Source organism: Lates calcarifer, linkage group LG20 (assembly GCF_001640805.2).
Source record: "Lates calcarifer isolate ASB-BC8 linkage group LG20, TLL_Latcal_v3, whole genome shotgun sequence".
In the NCBI taxonomy this organism is placed as follows: Eukaryota; Metazoa; Chordata; class Actinopteri; family Centropomidae; genus Lates; species Lates calcarifer.
In genome coordinates, this window is record NC_066852.1 from 6621394 (window position 1) to 6640134 (window position 18741).

The 18741-nt window shown below is 41.6% G+C and overlaps 1 protein-coding gene across 3 annotated transcripts in view; it reads left to right on the forward strand.

Annotated features, from left to right (window-relative positions):
* dscama (Down syndrome cell adhesion molecule a) overlaps nucleotides 1–17565 on the forward strand; it is an 88442-nt gene extending 70877 nt beyond the window's left edge. The window contains exons 12-33 of one of the 3 annotated variants that reach the window (XM_018692398.2): nucleotides 1272–1468; nucleotides 1935–2031; nucleotides 2127–2255; nucleotides 2519–2686; nucleotides 3272–3342; nucleotides 4469–4712; nucleotides 5080–5226; nucleotides 7493–7648; nucleotides 8050–8183; nucleotides 9073–9226; nucleotides 9788–9905; nucleotides 10069–10232; nucleotides 10386–10484; nucleotides 10587–10775; nucleotides 11230–11520; nucleotides 12297–12473; nucleotides 12575–12605; nucleotides 12720–12835; nucleotides 12928–13086; nucleotides 13827–14024; nucleotides 14193–14495; nucleotides 15574–17565. In XM_018692398.2, the coding sequence (XP_018547914.1) occupies nucleotides 1272–1468; nucleotides 1935–2031; nucleotides 2127–2255; nucleotides 2519–2686; nucleotides 3272–3342; nucleotides 4469–4712; nucleotides 5080–5226; nucleotides 7493–7648; nucleotides 8050–8183; nucleotides 9073–9226; nucleotides 9788–9905; nucleotides 10069–10232; nucleotides 10386–10484; nucleotides 10587–10775; nucleotides 11230–11520; nucleotides 12297–12473; nucleotides 12575–12605; nucleotides 12720–12835; nucleotides 12928–13086; nucleotides 13827–14024; nucleotides 14193–14495; nucleotides 15574–15953 (3722 nt within the window). In that variant the 3' untranslated portion in view covers nucleotides 15954–17565. The remainder of the gene's footprint in view (nucleotides 1–1271; nucleotides 1469–1934; nucleotides 2032–2126; nucleotides 2256–2518; nucleotides 2687–3271; nucleotides 3343–4468; nucleotides 4713–5079; nucleotides 5227–7492; nucleotides 7649–8049; nucleotides 8184–9072; nucleotides 9227–9787; nucleotides 9906–10068; nucleotides 10233–10385; nucleotides 10485–10586; nucleotides 10776–11229; nucleotides 11521–12296; nucleotides 12474–12574; nucleotides 12606–12719; nucleotides 12836–12927; nucleotides 13087–13826; nucleotides 14025–14192; nucleotides 14496–15573) is intronic. The other 2 variants (XM_018692399.2, XM_018692400.2) reach the window with 2 other exon arrangements.
* Nucleotides 17566–18741: the final 1176 nt, after the last annotated feature.

The following is an 18741-nucleotide window of genomic DNA, read 5'->3' on the forward strand; positions in this document are numbered from 1 at the left end:
GTGTGTGTGTGTGGGTCTGAGTGTGTGTGAGCATCTGGGAACAGAGGGTTGTTATACACTCTGCTGTGGGTGTAATGAGGCATGTACATAGTTAGTGTGTGTTTAGTGTGGTGTCTTCAGAGTGTTGTTAGTGCATCACTGTACCTCTTAGGATCCTCACATACAAGATATACAAGACATACGGCATGGCTGCTTTTTGCCTTCAACACAGCATTAAAGAGAAGCAGTGCACTCAGTCACAGTTGCTCACAATATTTTTTGTGCCTAAAGTAAGCACATTTTTTTCCCTTTCCACTGCTGTAAAAATGTCAAAATGTTTACATTTAAGTTTTAGAAGTGAAAAATAAGACAGATTTTTTGATTATAGTTCAATAAATAGCCTCTACTCAGAAGGAAACTTAGTGCACATCACACAATTAAATGCCACAGTCATTGCTATTTGATCATTCACCAAAGGGAGACATAACTTTAACAATAGTACAGTACTACTAAAGTGTTAAATACTGATTAAATATATATGACATCATGAAACAAAAAAATCATATAAACAGGGTTTTATTGGTGTTATATCAAAATGCCAGACTTTTTTTTTTGTTTGTTGTCATTAGTCTCTACCTCTAACCTTTCATATGGCCTCTCAACAACTGGATAGCTGCTATTGGGAACAACAGCCAAAAGAGAAAGACTTGTGTTTATGCTTTACACAGAGTTGTGTGTCTTTCTCTGAGTAATGTCTGTAGAATTAAACGTGCCAAGTGTTAGCCAGCTGCTGATAACACTGTCTAGAGGTTAGTTACTGTGTTATGTTTATTTACAGCAACAGACTGTAGTTAGTTGTGTAAGAATTACTTAATCATTGTTGTTGCTCTGGCTAACAGGAGGGTTACAGTAGTTGAGCCTGCTAAAAGAGGCCAAGGACATGTGATTGGCTGAAAGTTGTTATTGAATAAAAACAGACTTTTGAAATAAAAACTTAAATGATTGAAATCCAATGAAACTGTCATTATGAAAACCACAATAATGACATAACATTTCATAATGAGTTGAATTTTAATAATGTCTTGAATTGTTTCAGATTGGTTTATTTATATGTTGACTCTCTATTCATATAAGAATAAGAATCTAATATTGAACCCTATCTTCATCAGACATCATTCTCTTGGTCCTTTGTTAGTGCTGTTTCTGTGAACAACACATCTGTATGGTTCATCTGTGAAATAAATCTAATAAGATATCATCTTCTCTCTCTCTCCACCTTATCTTCACACCAGTCCCAGCCATGATCACGTCTTACCCCAACACCACATTGGCCACGCAGGGTGAAGAGAAGAAGATGAGCTGCACAGCACACGGTGAGAAGCCCATCATGGTGCGATGGGAGAAGGAGGAACGCATCATCAACCCCGAGACCAGTCGCTATGTGGTTTCTGTCAAGGAGGTGGGCGATGAAGTCATCTCCACCCTGCAGGTAGGAAGCTGCACAAACCAGCGGTGTAAAATTTGAGTTGGGGCCATATATTGTATTGCTGACATTTATTACATGTATATGAAGCCATAGCACACACAAGAAATCTCCTTTGAGTTCTATAATGGTCTAATCAGTGGTTCCCAATCTGAAAAAGTCTGTGAAGGAAAAATCATTCTTCATGGGAAGTGCTCACATTGTTTGAGGGTCACAAATATACATTGCTACATTCGAGGAATCACAAGCCAAAAAGCCTGTGAACCACTTGTTCTAAACAATGTTAAAGAGGTTTTCCCACACTGCCAAGACCACCATGCTATGGCAACACCTCACCAAATGTAAAGATATCAAATATTGTAAAAAAAAAAATTAACATCAGTATCACTAGTGGACCAAAAGACATCCACCTGAATATTATTTTTTACATCAGTTCACTGCCAACCTCATCTTATCTCTGTGCATCCATCAGATCATGCCCACAGTGAGGGAGGACTCCGGTTTCTTCTCCTGCCACGCCATCAACTCCTTCGGTGAAGACAGAGGAATCATACAGCTCACAGTACAAGGTATAATGAAAACAGCTTAGAAACCTTTACTCAAACTACTGATAATGGCAATGTGAGTGAAATAACAACATGCTTGTCAACTTTGTGACTTTAAGAGCCCCCAGACCCCCCAGAGGTGGAGATCAGAGAAGTGAAGGACAGGACCATTGCCTTGCGTTGGACTATGGGTTTTGATGGCAACAGTCCAATCACAGGCTTTGATATTGAGAGCAAGAACAAATCAGGTACAGGAAAACATGTGTCTGTCATTTTAGATTGTTTGACTGTAGTTTATCCTTACTGAATACTTTTTTTTTTTTGCATAGTACAGTTTAAAATCTGTGTGTAAGCCCATAGAAAATCATGTGTTTTGGTTGATGAATTATCTCTGCATTCCCTGTGCTTCAGCATTATAATTTAATATAGCCTGTCCTAATGCACTTAGCTGGATTTGACCTCTCCCCTGACTTAAGCAACCCCAATAAACCTTGCCCTCTCCCCTCCACAGCCTCCTGGGATACTGCTCAGAAGACCAAAGATGTCTCACCTCAGCTCAACCAGGCCACCATCATCGACCTGCACCCCTCCTCCACCTACAACATCCGCATGTTTGCCAAGAACCTGATCGGCAAGAGTGAGGCCAGCAACGAGCTCACCATCACCACTGATGAAGCAGGTGAGAATGAACTGTTGGAGAATGAGTTTTTCTTTCTACATTTATAGTCTGTTCTGTACAGAACTAAATCATGCACAGGTGTTACAGATATTCACAAATAATTTGTAGTTACAATGATCAGAGAACATTTAATTTGTTTTGACCCAATAAATCAGAGTAACAAACACAGTAGAAGAGACAACAGAGATGTGAGTGCAGGCAGTGAGTGAAAGACAAGAGGCAAATAGAGGTAAAGGGCCAATTCATTAACAGCCTGGTGACATCAGCCCCATTGGCTCTGTTGCATTATTGAACACACGCTGACCCTGCACTAAAAGCAGAACTTTTCAATTAGTAGCCTCAGTAGTAAATGTCACACTACAGTCAATAGAGTGAGGTCGACCCCCTCTAAGCCTTCATCTCCTCCCTCTGACACCCTCCCATCCCCCACAGAGCACTTCTCCTCACCTTCAACAGTCACCTATAAATACAGCCATCATGTTTGTTAAAATAGCCAGATCCATACTCACTCATTTTTTAGTCTTTGAGACAGCTGTTGGATGTGTACAGTTTTATAAGATACACATGTTGCTGATCTGATCTCAGCTCCTGATGGACCACCTCAGGACGTGCAGCTGGAAGCCCTCTCCTCTCAGAGCATCCGAGTCACTTGGAGGGTAAGTTAAACCAACTGTGGGTTAAAAGTGTGTGTGTGTTTCCATGAACTGAGTATGTAGCTGTGTCCAGATAAGTACAATCACAGTTGATAGGGCTGAGGTTTAGATTGTGGCTACAAAGTAAATCAGCACTGCTCTATCCTTCTACAGTTAGTCTGAACTAGACCTCTAACCTGATGCTGCTCAGTGGCAAACTGTAGAGGACTGAAGTTGTACTGGTCAGCTCCCAGGTGTGAAGTCGTTTTACTTTATGAATGTGTGTGAGAATGTGTGCATGTGTGTAACGACAGTATACAGTATCAGTCTTATCTGGAATTTCGGCCTTGTTGAAACCTTGGATCTTGTCTTCCGGGGTTATTAATTGTTTGAGGAATACTCATTTCACAGGTGGCATCTGAATGTATCAAATATACTTCTCAAATGAGACTCACATGTTACTCTCTCTCGTTCTGTTTTAACACAGGAAACTGTGTTTCTGTTTAACAGAAATATTTTGTCTTAGCCATGCAGATAGAGAGGACTGTGTTGGCTGCTGTATGTGGTGCCTCATTTCGGTCGCCAGCTTTGGTACTTTTGCTGGGTTATTGGCAGTGACAAAGGAAATTGTGTTTGGGAGGATTGTAATGCTTTTCGCATATTTACTGTACTTCAGCAAAGTCTGGATTTGTATTCACACTTCACTACATCCATTATGTTATGCCATGCATCCCCGAACACTTCTGTGTTTCACCAGATTGACCAATCAGACCTGAATACATCCTTAATGCATTTTGGGTGTATTCAGGTATATAGAATTCTCCACAAGTGATTGGATAACTCAAGATAACATGTCAGGGGCCTAGGTGAAAAACAAAAGAGGGGTGCCTCCCTGGGCTTTGAAGGTCTTGGGAAGACAAGAGGAGAGCCCAAACAGATTTTAACAGATTTTAGAACAGATTTTATTGGTACATTGGTCTTATTTATAGCATCTCTTGCATTATTTAGTCAGGTGATAAAGTCAATACCAGCAGTGATTGCAAAGAGTCTTTTCACATGTCTTATAGAATATTGTACTTTCGCACCCAATTAAAAAAATACAGGGATGTTTATTCCCACTGTCTCAAAAAATCTGTCATTCCTCTCTCAGGCACCTAAGAAGCACCTCCAGAATGGGGCCATCCGGGGCTACCAGGTGGGCTACAGAGAGTACAGCTCAGGTGGAAACTACCAGTTTAGTGTGATCAGTGTGGAAACCACAGGGGACAATGCAGAGAGCCTGGTGCTGGACAACCTGAAGAAGTTCACTCAGTATGGAGTTGTGGTGCAAGCCAGCAACAGCGCTGGGACAGGGCCCTCATCCACAGAGGTGGCTGCTACCACGCTGGAGGATGGTAAGATAGGAGGAAGAGGTGGAATATTTTTTCAAGCTTTGAAAGTGGAAATACTCTCTATGAGAATAATGAGGAAAATATGAAAGATAAATATGAATTTCCAAACATTATGCTTAAAGTGTTCACTGCAGCAAACGTGATGATGTATGTATTTTATGTTCTCTCTATCCCTACGTGTTCTACAACACAACACATCTGTGAACATGCTCTTCTCTGAGCAGATGCCATGGTTTAATATCGGAGAGATTTGTGAGGATATATCACAACCTAGTGGAGATCAGAGGGTGCTGCTACATGTTGTCAGTCCCAGAGTGTCCACTATGAGTCTGCTGTTTTTATAGTCTGTCCCTTGGATTTTCTCCCTCAGTGCCCAGTCGTCCTCCTGAGAATGTCCAGGCCACAGCAACATCTCCAGAGGTCATCTCTCTGTCCTGGCTGACCCCGCCCAAAGACGCTCTGAATGGCAACCTGCTGGGCTTCAGGGTCATCTACTGGGCCAACCTGCCTGATGGAGGTACCCACTTAAACCTGTACATTACTTAAATACATAACTGTGTATGTTTTGTAGAATAGAGAAATGCACTGTGTATGAATTTGTTCACATTAACATTAGCCTTTTACATAAGCAGATATGAATGCCACAGTCCCCAGGGATCTACAACTGTCATCAAAATATGTAAAAAAAAAAAAAGAAACAGTTTTAGCAGGAATTCAAGTGTTCCAGAAATATATGTTCAGATAAAAAATCCACATACTGTAGTGGGTTCAGTAAATGCAGACAGACAACAGACAACAGAGCAACATTTCAGTCTAACAGAGACCTTTTGTCAAAAGTCACAAAGTTCATTCATGATAAAGTGTCTACTCTCAGACTGCACTGATCAGATTCAACACTGTCAAATACACATCATCTATATGGTCCAAAATTCAAAAAATCAAAAAAAAAAAAAAATCACATAAATGTAACAATGGAATACCAGAATCATGTAAATTACCCAAACAGAGAGAAAATATTAATAAGTAATATAATACTTTACCTAAAGGGTTTATGACCAGCAATCAAGTCATTGTTTTATATAATAGTAACATATTAATAATAGTAGCAACTGAAGATTCCCAAACAGAACAGACTAGATAGAGCACCTTACCTTGGTGTATCTCCAGGGTCAGACTGAAGCACTTCATATTTAAATTCCCTTACATCATTGCTGACATCCTGGCTGAGTCTTTCAACAATAAAGTAATAACCTAATAAGGACAGCTATCAATGCTAGTGTACAAACTAGATTATAGTTACCAAAGTGGATTCTGGGTATTTGAGTACTGTTGGCCAAAAGTCTGCGTGGTCCTGTGGAAGTGAGACAGCATGCCATGCCATTGTCACATGCCGGGTTTGTGTCAGTAGGATTGGTTGTGACAGCACGATTACCTTTGACCCCTGCACTGTCACATCATGTTGGCCTGCCTATGGAGCATGAACACTCACGACTTGACAGCCAGGAGTAGTTTGCATGGTAACAGTCTGTAGCTCAGTGGGTGAATGCTCCAACTTGAACTTACATGCTAGTAAATGCTTTGGCTTATATTGTATGCAGACATATATATATATATGTGTATATATATATATATATATATATATATAGCACTTCACATTCACAGTGTATCTTTTCCAATGAAACTGTTCACTGTTCTATATCATTCCAATCCAAACAAGTGCAGAGATAGTACAATGTCACTGACCAGCAGAGGGGGATACAAGCCCACTTTAACAAACTGTGCTGCAAGTTGTATCAGTATACCGGTGTTGTTAGAATCAACTTATTTGCATACACTGTTAGTGCTGAGTCCATAAGAGTTCAGGATTATATTAACATTACACTAATAAAACAACCATAAATACTGCTGTTTTTGTTTCAAATCAGCATTATCATTTGAAAAGTAAAGCCACTAAATTCCAGAGATAAACTACCATTTATTTTACTTTTTATGTTCTTAAGGGCAGCAGCTAATCATTTTCATTACTGATGAATCTGCTCTGCCAGTTTGAATAATAATAGTTATAATGATAATAATTCAAATGATAGTTTCCCAGAGTCAAAAGTGATGTATTCAAATTACTTGTTTTGTTTGACCAACCACATTTGAGAAGCTGCAAAGCATCACATTTTCGCATTTTGGCATAGAAAATGACTCCAATGATCATCAAATAATTATCTGTTGATTGATTAATTAATTAATCATCTAATTCTTTCAGATCTAGAAGTGTCATTATTTTTGTATCTGGTTGATATAACTTGATATCTAGACAATAGGCAAACACAGACACATACACACCATGTGTAAAATGTATTTACTGTGTGGTAAAATGTGATGGTATTCCAGGTGTTTTAATTGAAAAAAAGAGATGCAGCTGGTCTTATACATCTCTGGAGAGAAGAGAAAAGAGAAGAAGGAGGGAGAAGTAAGCGGTATGAAGAAGGGATATGGACAGAGAGCAGTGACATAGATGACATCAATAATTCAAACCCTAACATTTGAGGAAGCAGGCAGCCAGTCAAGGCCTGCCACCGCAGCAGACCTTGGATGCAGAGTTGTTTAAACTTTGTGATTGAATATGACATTATATCCAAGGCTGTGCTATAACACCCTAGGGTCTGCCATGTATGTTTATGTATGTGATCTGCTATATGATATATGAGTCACACGTTTGGACCTCACAAAATTTTACTTTATCCCTCCACTCTCTCCTCTGCTCTCCTCTCCTGTTTTCTGTCCATCAGAGCTCGGAGAGATCAGGAACGTGACCACCTCGAAGCCCTCTCTGGAGCTGGATGGACTAGAGAAGTACACCAACTACAGCATCCAGGTGTTGGCCTTCACCAGAGCTGGAGATGGCGTTCGCAGCGAACAGATTTACACTCGCACCAAGGAGGACGGTAGGAAAATTAAGTCACCTCTCCAAATAAAAAGCCCAAGGGCAGCTGTCAGCTTACACTTGTCAGTGTGAACTTGTGTCTCACTCAAGCTGTTTTACAGATATCAGACTTGTGCTGAAGTTCGATTCAAGGAATTACACAATGTCTGCTCTTTCCATTGAATGACGACATGTTTTGTTACACTGAGAATATTTTACAGTAATGAATGAACCCCTGTGATAAAAATGAGGCAACTAGTTCTAATTGAAGTCTTGCATGAAGCAGACAGTCGTGTAGAACATGACATTTGTTCATATGTTATCTTGCTTTATAATTAGTGTAAAAAGCACCATGAAATCTTTTGAGTAGTAATATTAGCTTGATGTAGAAAATATATCAACTAGTTCATCTTTTCGTTTTAGTTCCGGGTCCTCCGGCAGGTGTGAAGGCAGCAGCTGCATCCAATTCAGTGGTCTTTGTGTCCTGGCTTCCTCCTCTCAAAGTGAACGGCATCATCAAGAAATACACTGTTTTCTGCTCCAACCCTCACCCCACGGTAACACGTTTAATACAGTGTAGCCTAACCAACATTACAGACAGGAGTATGCATTATTCTATGTTCTAAAAATCTCTTGAAAGAACCAAAACGATCAGTGTGTTAGTATTTTCTTAAAACTGGACACTGTAGTTTTAGCAAACATTTGTTAAAAAGCAACTTAAAGCAGCTATAATTAATGTGTAATATTAATGGATTCATAGATCGTGTGTAATGATAAAGGGGGAACTTGCAAGGACAAACCACAGAGAATAACCCAACTCTGCAGTTTCCCTCAGCTTTCGAGGGCTTTATGTGTCTCTAAGCTCATTGTTTTCCTTTTCTAGCCCACAGCTTTACTGCTTTTGTTCACTATAACTGCTCTCATAGCATCATTTTCATCCCCAAAAACATTCAGTTAAAAATCTAGATATATATACTGTACCCTAACTTCCCGGTACCAGAGTCAGAGACTAGCTGGTGAACATAATAGAGCATTTAGAGGCTAAAGAGCCAGGTTTTTCTCTCAGGAGCTGGTACTTTGTAAACATTACACCCTCCTGTTGCACATTAAAGTTGAATAATTGATCGTTATGGCACAGAGGAATAATATATATTAGACTTTGGATATACAGACGGTACTTGTTACTGAGGTACATTTATTGTTGCTTTTGGTCTTTTCATGAGATTTATTGACAACAATAAAAATCTATAATATCACCAGACTTACCTTTAAAATTAAGTGAAAATGGAAAGTGAAAGGTTGATCTGCAGCAGCACATAATAATAATAATAATGACAGGAAATTGCTTTGTTACAGCAGCACACCAACCATCACCAAATATAAATTAAGATAAAATTAAAAGGGACAAGTGTAATCAGATGATCTTGAATGTTTTCCCTCACCCAGGTGAGCAGTGAGTTTGAGGCAGCCCCAGACATATTCTTCTACCGCATCCCCAACCTGAGCAGGAACCGGCAGTACAATGTCTGGGTGGTGGCCGTCACTGCTGCAGGCCGTGGAAACACCAGTGAAATCATCACCGTCAAACCCATGGCTGAGGGTAGGTGAAGGTTAACAGTCATATGAAGGTTTTACCAGGACACCAATGCACAGTGTAAATTCAGATGTTAACAGGATCTCCTGATAGGGATTACCCTGTTTTACCCCTTTACCTCAACTGACTTCACCCATGCGGATGGCTGAAAAAGTAGCTCATTCCCAGCATCTTTTCATTAGAAGACAGACAGGGTAGCATCGGCTGAGTGTAAATAACCCAGTGTTTGGCCCTGTCAGCATCAACATGCTTGGTGAGAGCTGATAAGCTGATTGCATATGCTGATAGGCCCCATGGTGTTTGGAGTCAGGACCCACAGCTCCTAGCAGGACATGCACATCCTGTCTGAGGTGTAGGTGATGGATGTCCTCTCTGCTCCGCTGCTCAGATGGAGAGAGAAACAGCATCACACTCTGCCCCCAGAGTCTATAGCCCTGACTCAGTGAGGGAGCGACAGCAAATGTGAAAAACTGAAAAACTCAGTCAGAAATCATTAGAAACAACTACACATTTATGTGTTGCTGCATCTCCTGTGTGGGCTGATGAAGCATGTGTGTACTTCTGTAGCTCCGGCTCGGATTCTGACCTTCAACAGGACAGTGACCACCCCCTGGATGAGGGACATTGTGTTGCCTTGTAAAGCAGTGGGTGATCCATCCCCAACCATCAAGTGGCTGAAGGAGATGTGAGTACCCATCAGATACAGCATGTATTGAAAGAATAAATATGTGTGCACACAGTTTCTGACAGTGGTTGAAATATTCATTGAATCATTTTTTTGTTGTCTCTTCAAATTTATCATTGACGCTGAAAATATGAAGCTAACTCTAAACACATTGATTTTTCAGCAATGGTACCCCAGCACCTGTTGTGATTGACAGCCGGCGTAGTGTCCACGGTAACGGCAGCCTTGTTATCCGCACAGTGAAAGCAGAGGATTCTGGGAACTACACTTGTGTTGCCAGTAACAGCTTTGGGTCTGACAAGATCGTCCTCAACCTGCAGGTTCAAGGTAAGACATACAACATGTGGACAAATGGCACATCTCTACCAACATGATGAGATGCCAGTGAATTATTCAGTGAATGTTGTTTTTGTCCACAGACTAGTCCTAATAATCACAATCAACGTTATTGGAGAGCTTTGTCTGTTTTCTCTCTTATAGTTCCACCTGATCAGCCTCGTCTCACAGTGACCAAGACCACCACCACCTCTATAACCCTCTCCTGGATCCCAGGAGACAACGGAGGCAGCTCTATAAGAGGTCAGACACTCACCACACTGTGTTTCTTCAGTGTTTTGTTTCTTCTTCTGTTGTCTTCCCATCTTGATCCACATTCATCTCCCCACCTGTGTTCCTCTCCAGGCTACATTCTGCAGTACTCAGAGGACAACAGTGAGCAGTGGGGTAACTTTGCCATCAGTCCCAGTGAGCGCTCCTATCGGCTGGAGAACCTCAAGTGTGGCACCTGGTACAAGTTCACCCTCACCGCCCAGAATGCAGTGGGGCCGGGACGCATCAGTGAGATCATTGAAGCAAAGACTCATGGGAAAGGTATAATGTTTTGTGTTGTTTTTAAGGAGATTGCAGTCATTCCAGTATTACAGTTATTTAATCATCTTTATAAGTGGAGTACTCCTGAATCTGAAATGGAAGTTTGAATGTTTGAAACAGCTTTTGCCCAGTGTGAAGATGTGATGATGTGTGCAGACAGTACAGTATTTGATCACAGTGACAAACACATTTCAGCAGAATTATTTCTCTTTATTTAAAAAATTGCATATGTTTTCTCACATACTTTGCAACTGATAATGTAATAAAATCAGCATAAATGGAGTTATAGATTTGTTTAAAATATGAATGTCACTCAGCCTATTGAAAGTGATATTTTACAATTTAAGTTACCACAAAGAAGAACTTTTGTCCATTATTTGAGTTTTTTTATTTTATTTCTCAAGCGTTCATTTTTCTGACACAACACACTAAGACTCTCCTCCTCCTTCCACAGAACCTCAGTACTCTAAAGAACAGGAGCTCTTCACTAGCATCAACGCCACTCGGGTCAAAATAAACCTGAACGGCTGGAACAACGGCGGATGCCCCATCACCTCATTTACCCTTGAGTATCGGCCTGTAGACTCGCCCACGTGGACCACAGCCCAGCGCACCTCACTCACCAAGAGCTACATCCTGTACGACTTGCAAGAGGCCACCTGGTACGAGCTGCAGATGAAGGTCTACAACAGCGCCGGCTACGCTGAGAAGAGAGTCAAGTTTGCAACACTCAGCTACGATGGCAGTGAGTTAACACGATACTGTTTCCCACTCATTTCTTTCCAGTGAAATATCTGTCATGGCCCACTGAAACTGGCAGGGAATGTATGATTCACCAGCAGCTCCAGAGGTAGTATAATGTGAACACTGACACTGACTGTTGAACAAGTGCAGAATCTGTGACAAAGGACCTAAGTTTCAGTGACTGTAACATACTGAGTCTGACTAACAGTGGATGTTTGAGGCAAAGAGGATAAATCTCTTTGTCTGTTAATGGCAGAGCTTGAGGCCTGAGGAGACTGAAGCTCCCTTGATGAATTGGGCAATAAAAACACATTTCATGCTGACTCCAGTGGCTGCAGCTTGTATGTGTGTTGCTGCTTATGACACCTCCATCACAAGCCCACTGAATGCCACCACATGACTTAAATAATTTCATGATCTCATTTGAGATAAAGGATGCTAGTGCTGCCAGCTCATATTGCAGCCTGAGAGGTCAGTGGTAATCTGCCATCAGCAGTTCTAACGTCCAACCACCTTCACTTAACTTCACACTGAGCAGGGTGAGTTTAAGCTTGGCACAATGGGAGCAAGGTGTTACTGCCAATTCGGCAAAAGGTTAAGTGCTGATATTCAGAGTGCAGCGACTTATGGTGGAACACTGTCCATGATTGCTTGGAACAAATGTCGAACTCTTAAGCTTTAAGCTCCAGATGGTCTTGATGCTTTCACACTATATGATATCTGTCATTCATACGCAGTACTGTGTGTCATAACACATAACATATGACCTCTGCACAGGTACCATTGCACCTTTGGTGAAGGCACCCAATGTCAGTGAGGATAACTCAGGGGGCGGTGAGGGTTTGAAGATGATGGTGACTATTTCCTGTGTGTTGGTGGGCATCGTTGTGATCTTCATCGGGTTACTGGTGCTGAGGAGGAGGAGGAGGGAGCAGAGGCTCAAGAGGCTACGAGGTGAGGGCAGCTTCTTTACTGTATTTCTCATGTATGTAACTGCTTGCTTCTGTCACATGATAGATTTTAACAAGTGAAATGATTTTCTGTTCGCTTTCCAGATGCAAAAAGTTTGGCTGAGATGCTCATGAGGTAAGACTGTTCAACAGCTTCACTGCTTTGCTCTATGACAAATATCTCAGTACGAACACAATACTGTCGTCCAAACAGAGTTAATTACACACAGTTTTTGTTTGTGCTTCTCAGTAAAAACACACGTCCAGCAGAGCCAATTAACAAACAGCAACAGACGCTCCGCATGCACATTGACATCCCCAGAGCCCAGCTTCTGATAGAGGAGCGAGACACCATGGAGACCGTTGGTAAGCACACTGCTAGTTTTGTACTTTTAATTCATACAGGGAATGAACCTGGTTATGGAAATCCTGAGCTTGTTTTTGTTGTTGTCCCACAGATGACAGGTCCACTGTGCTACTGACTGATAACGACTTCGGGGAGACCCAGAAACAGAAGTCATCCACAGTTACCCACACTGTCCACTACCAGTCCCTGTCCCAGGCGACTGGTCCACTGGTAGATGTGTCCGATGCCAGACCAGGAACCAGTAAGTCCAGTACGGACTCCTTTTTTCTTCATAACACATAAAATGTTCATGTGATTGTGTTTTTGTTCCTGTTGTTTTCCCAGCCATTTTCCTTTTCCTAGCAGTTTTTACTTTTGTCACTTTTGTTACTTTTCCTTGATGTGCTGCATGCTTTGCTGATTGTTCAGTGAAGTTAGCTAGTTCAGGGAGCCGACTCCAGCTGTCACTACACTCACATGGCATACTGCTCTCACTGCAGCACATAACCAGTCCCCCACTCTTCTGCTGCATGCCTCTTGCCTCACCACTGCCCTAAAAGCTCTCCTGTTGTTTACTTCTGCTGCTGCTGTTCATGTAGCATTTGATTAGCTGCGCCTCCACCTCAGCATCCATCTGGAAGCTCTGACTCTACCTTGCAGATATTGTTATTACTTAGGGTTTCCTTGTTAGAAGTGACAAGGTCCGAGAATCAGCATTCTTCATTCACATGATAATTATTTCTACATGAGTATTGCACAGTAGCTTTTAGCCTCCTTCTATTACTGTAGATTTATAAAAATGTGTAAAACAGTGTAATGTTCAGTTAACATTCTAGAAAGTATGACATGAGTTTTTGTTTGTTTATATGACTCCTCACATGATAGCATGTCTGCAAGCTGTGGCCTGGTATGAGTTGTCATTGGTTATTTCAGGCAACCATAACCACTTCATTATTAACTGTCTTTCCTATGACCTGCATAAACACAGCGCGTACTCCTCCTTATTCTCAGACCCCACAGCCCGTCGCACAGCCAAAGCCGGCCCAGCTGCTCGCAACCGCTACGCCAGCCAGTGGACCCTGAACCGACCACACCCCCCTGTCTCCTCCCACACCCTCAGCACTGACTGGAGGCTGCCCACACCCAGAGTCGCAGGCTCAGTTGACAAGGAGAGTGACAGCTACAGCGTCAGCCCATCTCAGGACACAGGTAAACAGCATGTCAAGTAGTTTTTGAAAAGTTTTTTAAAACACTGTAACACCACTCTTCATCCCTCACAACAAACTCTTATCAGCTGTCTTTAACAGAGCCACATTCTAATAATTCTGATACTAACTCTTGTCACTAATCCCTCCACTAACTCTGATCCACGTCCAGACCGAGCACGGAGCAGTATGGTGTCAACAGAAAGCGCCTCCTCCACCTACGAGGAGCTCGCCAGAGCTTACGAGCACGCCAAGATGGAGGAGCAGCTGCGGCACGCCAAATTCACCATCACCGAATGCTTCATCTCTGACACGTCCTCAGAACAGATGACGGCAGGCACCAACGACTACACCGACAGCCTGACCTCCAGCACACCGTCCGAATCGGGCATCTGCCGCTTCACTGCTTCCCCTCCCAAGCCTCAGGACGTCAGCCGGGTCATGAACATGGCTGTGCCCAAAGCCCACAGACCGGGTGAGGCCGTGCTGTCCAGAGACCACAGTTCTGTCCGCCTGCAACCCGGCGGCATGCTAACCTCTTATTACAACTGGCCTTATTATGATGCACTAATGATAACACTATGATTATAAACACTGATCACTAAAGTTAACTTTGTGTCTAATACTGACATCTAACCATTAACTGTGACTCTAACGCTGACACTGAATCCAAAAGTGTTAAAAATTCATTCAAATTGATGATTGTCTCAGTTCTTTTAGAGAGAAAATGGGGAGCCATTAAATCAAAAATTCAATCTTAGTTAAATGCAATAGGACATTCCAAGATATTAGACAATTATTATTTCAAACCACTGACTAAAAATTCATGAGAACTCATAACAAATCTTGGTAAGTAAGAGTCTGGGGCAGGAAACTGTTTCTCTTGTTCCAACATGTATGACTGAGACTTATTTTATAAAGACAGCCAACAGTATTCACTGTCATTGTGGGAGGTCCAGCACACTGACAGATTCTCAGCATAGTACACAGTAAAAACTTTTTCACATAGACAAGCATCACGAAACAAACATCATTTATGTTATTGTAATTGAGATACTGTTCACACTGATGATTGCTGAAGGGATACATGATAATTGAGTAACAGTCCTAATATGTGTGAATTTAATATGCTAGACTTTTGAAAATCAGGTTTGATGGGATGAACATACATAAACTGCCTGCTGTGCAGTGATATTACTCATTTCTAGTCTAGTTTACTATTATAAGTGTAATTACATCAGCAATAACAGGGGATGGCAGATGAGGGTAAGGTCTTACCATTTAATTAGATGAGGTTAGCAATGGCAAAAGAAGTTTGTTTGCATGGCTTTGTGATTATACTCAATCATCTCTATTGGTTCATTTCTTTCATAAGCTCATAAAGCTGTATTTTCATTACTTTTCCAAAAAGTAGTAAAAAAAATTAACTCTGAACAACATCTCTGTGAGGTTGACCATAGATAAACAAAGTTGGAGATCAGGTGATGTTGAACAGAGATGTCTCCATGTGTTTTTTCTTGTATTTAACTCCCCTGGTCTGTGTCGTCCTGCAGGGGGCGAGTTGGTTCACCTTCCTCCATACCTGCGCATGGACTTCCTGTTGAACCGAGGCATGTCCTGCTCGGGGTCATCCAGGGGGACAGCTAGTGGGGAGAGAGCTGCCATGGGTCAGGCCTGTCTGGAGCCCCAGAAGAGCCGCTCACTGAAGCGGCCTTCTCGCATGGCGCCCCCAACGCCCACAGAGGCCCCTCAGGCCAGCAGGGACCCAGTGGCCCAGTGGCAACCCGGCTCTGCGGCCACGCTCCCCCACAGAGAGGGCTCAGAGCTGGCCCAGGCCGCCAAGCTCAGCACCTCCCAGGAGTCCCTGCTGGACTCACGAGGACATCTCAAACAGAGCAGCAACCCCTACGCAAAGTCCTACACGCTGGTATAACGGCAGGGGCACCTAGGGCGGGACTAGAACTCACTCTAACACTGGACTTAACACTCAAGTGCAGTAAACTGACTTTCACCACGCAGTTCTGTATATATGTCCCCTCCCTCCAAGGGCGGGGTCACTTTTACTAATCTCCTTTTATTTATTTTAGAACTTTCTTTTATCTCTTGTTTGTATCTTTTTTTTTCTTTTTTTTTTGGTTTCACTTGAGAAAGAATTCACTCATCGGAAACGACTCCAGTCGGAGCTTTGCCAAACTAATTGAGTAACGAGGGAGCATTATTTATTCTTGATTCTTGTTAATTCTTTATAATTAATCAGTAATTATTAATTGTTAGTTGTCAGCTATTAATGATCATTAATTATTGATTACCAAATGATCTATTATCACCATTACTACAATGTTTTCATAAGAACCCGGACATCTTTTTTTTCTGGAGTGGAAGATGACGATTTGGAGTCATTTTTTTCCTATGGAATATCCTTCTGAAACACTGAATGAAACTTGGGAGAAATCTTGGAATGAAAGCAATTGACACCAGTCCAAACTTTTCAGCTGCTCTCCAATTGTTACTTTTTTTGAAGAAAAAAAAAATCTATTTCCTATGGATGCATGGGGACTGACCAATTAAAAGACAATGAGGATTACGATCGTGGCTGGACAGCCCAGTCGAGCATTTTGTCACACTATGAAATGATCCAATGTGAAGATTTATTATTCTTATTACTATAAATATATATATAAAAAGAGAAATCACTTTTATTTGTGGATATTACAGGGAATAATTGATTTGGTTAATAAAGTCCTTAGTCATGTTTGCACATATCTCGTTTTAATTAGGAAATGGAGTCTCTGTTGATCTTTCTCTGTGTCCCATTCTCTGATGGTGCAATATGAAAAAAGATATGAAAAGTATATGAAAACTATTGCTCTATACTGTACTGTAATGATGAAAAATAACTATGTTGTGAGTATACTTACAGGGCCGGACACACTCCAGCTATGTATTCAGGTGTAGTTTACCACTGCTTGTTTGCCAGGGTGGTAAATGATGTTAGCTAGAACAGGGAGGGTTTAGAGAACTGATGGTTTGCACTTCACAACACCCCGACTCAAGTGTGTCCAGATAGATCCCCCTACTCTCAGTGCACTAGGTAGAGTCTTCAAGGCTCTCACTGTCCTCAGTAGATTTACTGTTGCTGCATTGCAGTGATGCTCCTCTACAGGGAAAAAAAAACGTGAGACAATCCAGCAGAATCCCCCCTTCAAACCAAACCTATAATGTCTATGGGAAATATCTAAAAAAAAATGTGGATATACGTAAGAAGCTGTTTTTTGTTCCTGTCTGCCCTGGCCCGTTTCTGTTCTTTCTGTTTCTTTGAGTTAGCCTGAAGGGAGAAGAGTTTGATCCAAAATGCTGTGAGGTCATTATGTCAGTTTCTATGATTAGTTTCTATGATTAACTGTCTTCATTATGATTATACATTTTAACAAGAAAAAAAAATGTCACTTTTTATTTTTAACATGAGTGTTCACCATGGTGGCACCGGAATAAAGAGAAACTAACACAAAGTTCAAATTTGATTAATAAAATGGCTGTTCCCCAAAGTGTCCTCCACGGGTTTGACATGAGTGACTGATGGTGGTGTGGAGATGGACGGAGCGGGTCCAGGCTCTGCTCTCTGGCTGTTCGCCGGGTCCTGAATGTCAACAGGAGACAACAGTGAGACGTCCTGAAGGTAGTCAGCAATGTCTCAGTAATGATGGTTTTTCCAATGTTCATCTTCTGTCATCCTGTGGCTGATCCTGCAGGTGGCAGTGTTGTAAAGCGTTGTGTTGCTCACTAATCTATCCTCCGCCTTTAACTTTCATCCCAAATCTTTGCAGCCAACACCCGCCTGCTGTGTGAAGACTTAGGTTGCTGTTTGAGTGCAAGTTGGAATCTGCCTCTGACCAGAACAACATCTGTGCAGGATACAAGAAAAGATATCAAATCATAGACAAAATCAACATAAAACCCTTTATGATGATGCATGTTGCATTTCTGGGCCTTGCTTCTTATTTGGTGGTATTTTCCCAACAGTGCATGTTAGAATAGGTATAGAAAATGAATAAACAACTGAGTTTAGACAACATTTCACCTAACAAGTGTTTTACAATCTTCGACCTCAACAGTAAACATCATGTTCATGTCAGACATCACACAGGGAGAAGAAAAGTCTGATAAATTTGCTTCTCTACCAACAAAGCCTCAAAAGTGTATTGAATGGGGTGTAGTTATATAGTTATAAATGGAGGCTGTGTGTGCCAGGTAGACCGCACACACTGATTCTACCCAGCTTTGACTTTGCAGTGTGTTCACAGACAGTACGCAGAATTAAAAAACTGATTTTGTGAGTGTGCTGTTGGTGGATATGTAGTGCATATTCCTGTTAGTATCAAACAGTATCACACAGTAGACTGTTAAGATTGATATATAGTGCAGTGTGTATACACACAAAACAAGTGACAGGACTTGGTCACTACCCTTTATGCCATAGCTATTAAAGGGCATTCTGGGAAGTGTAGGTGTATGACAGAGCAGGACAGAGTGAAAGCAGATACACCACACAAGTGGATTACAACCATGATTTAGAAAATGTGCAGAATGTTACAGGTTGATTAAATCCTTTGGTTTAAGACAGTCTGAAGGTCAATCTCTTCTTTAATAAAGCCTCTGTGAATTTAAAATGTCACCTCCTCTATAAATGACACCAGTAGCTTATAAAGATTAATTCTAAATCT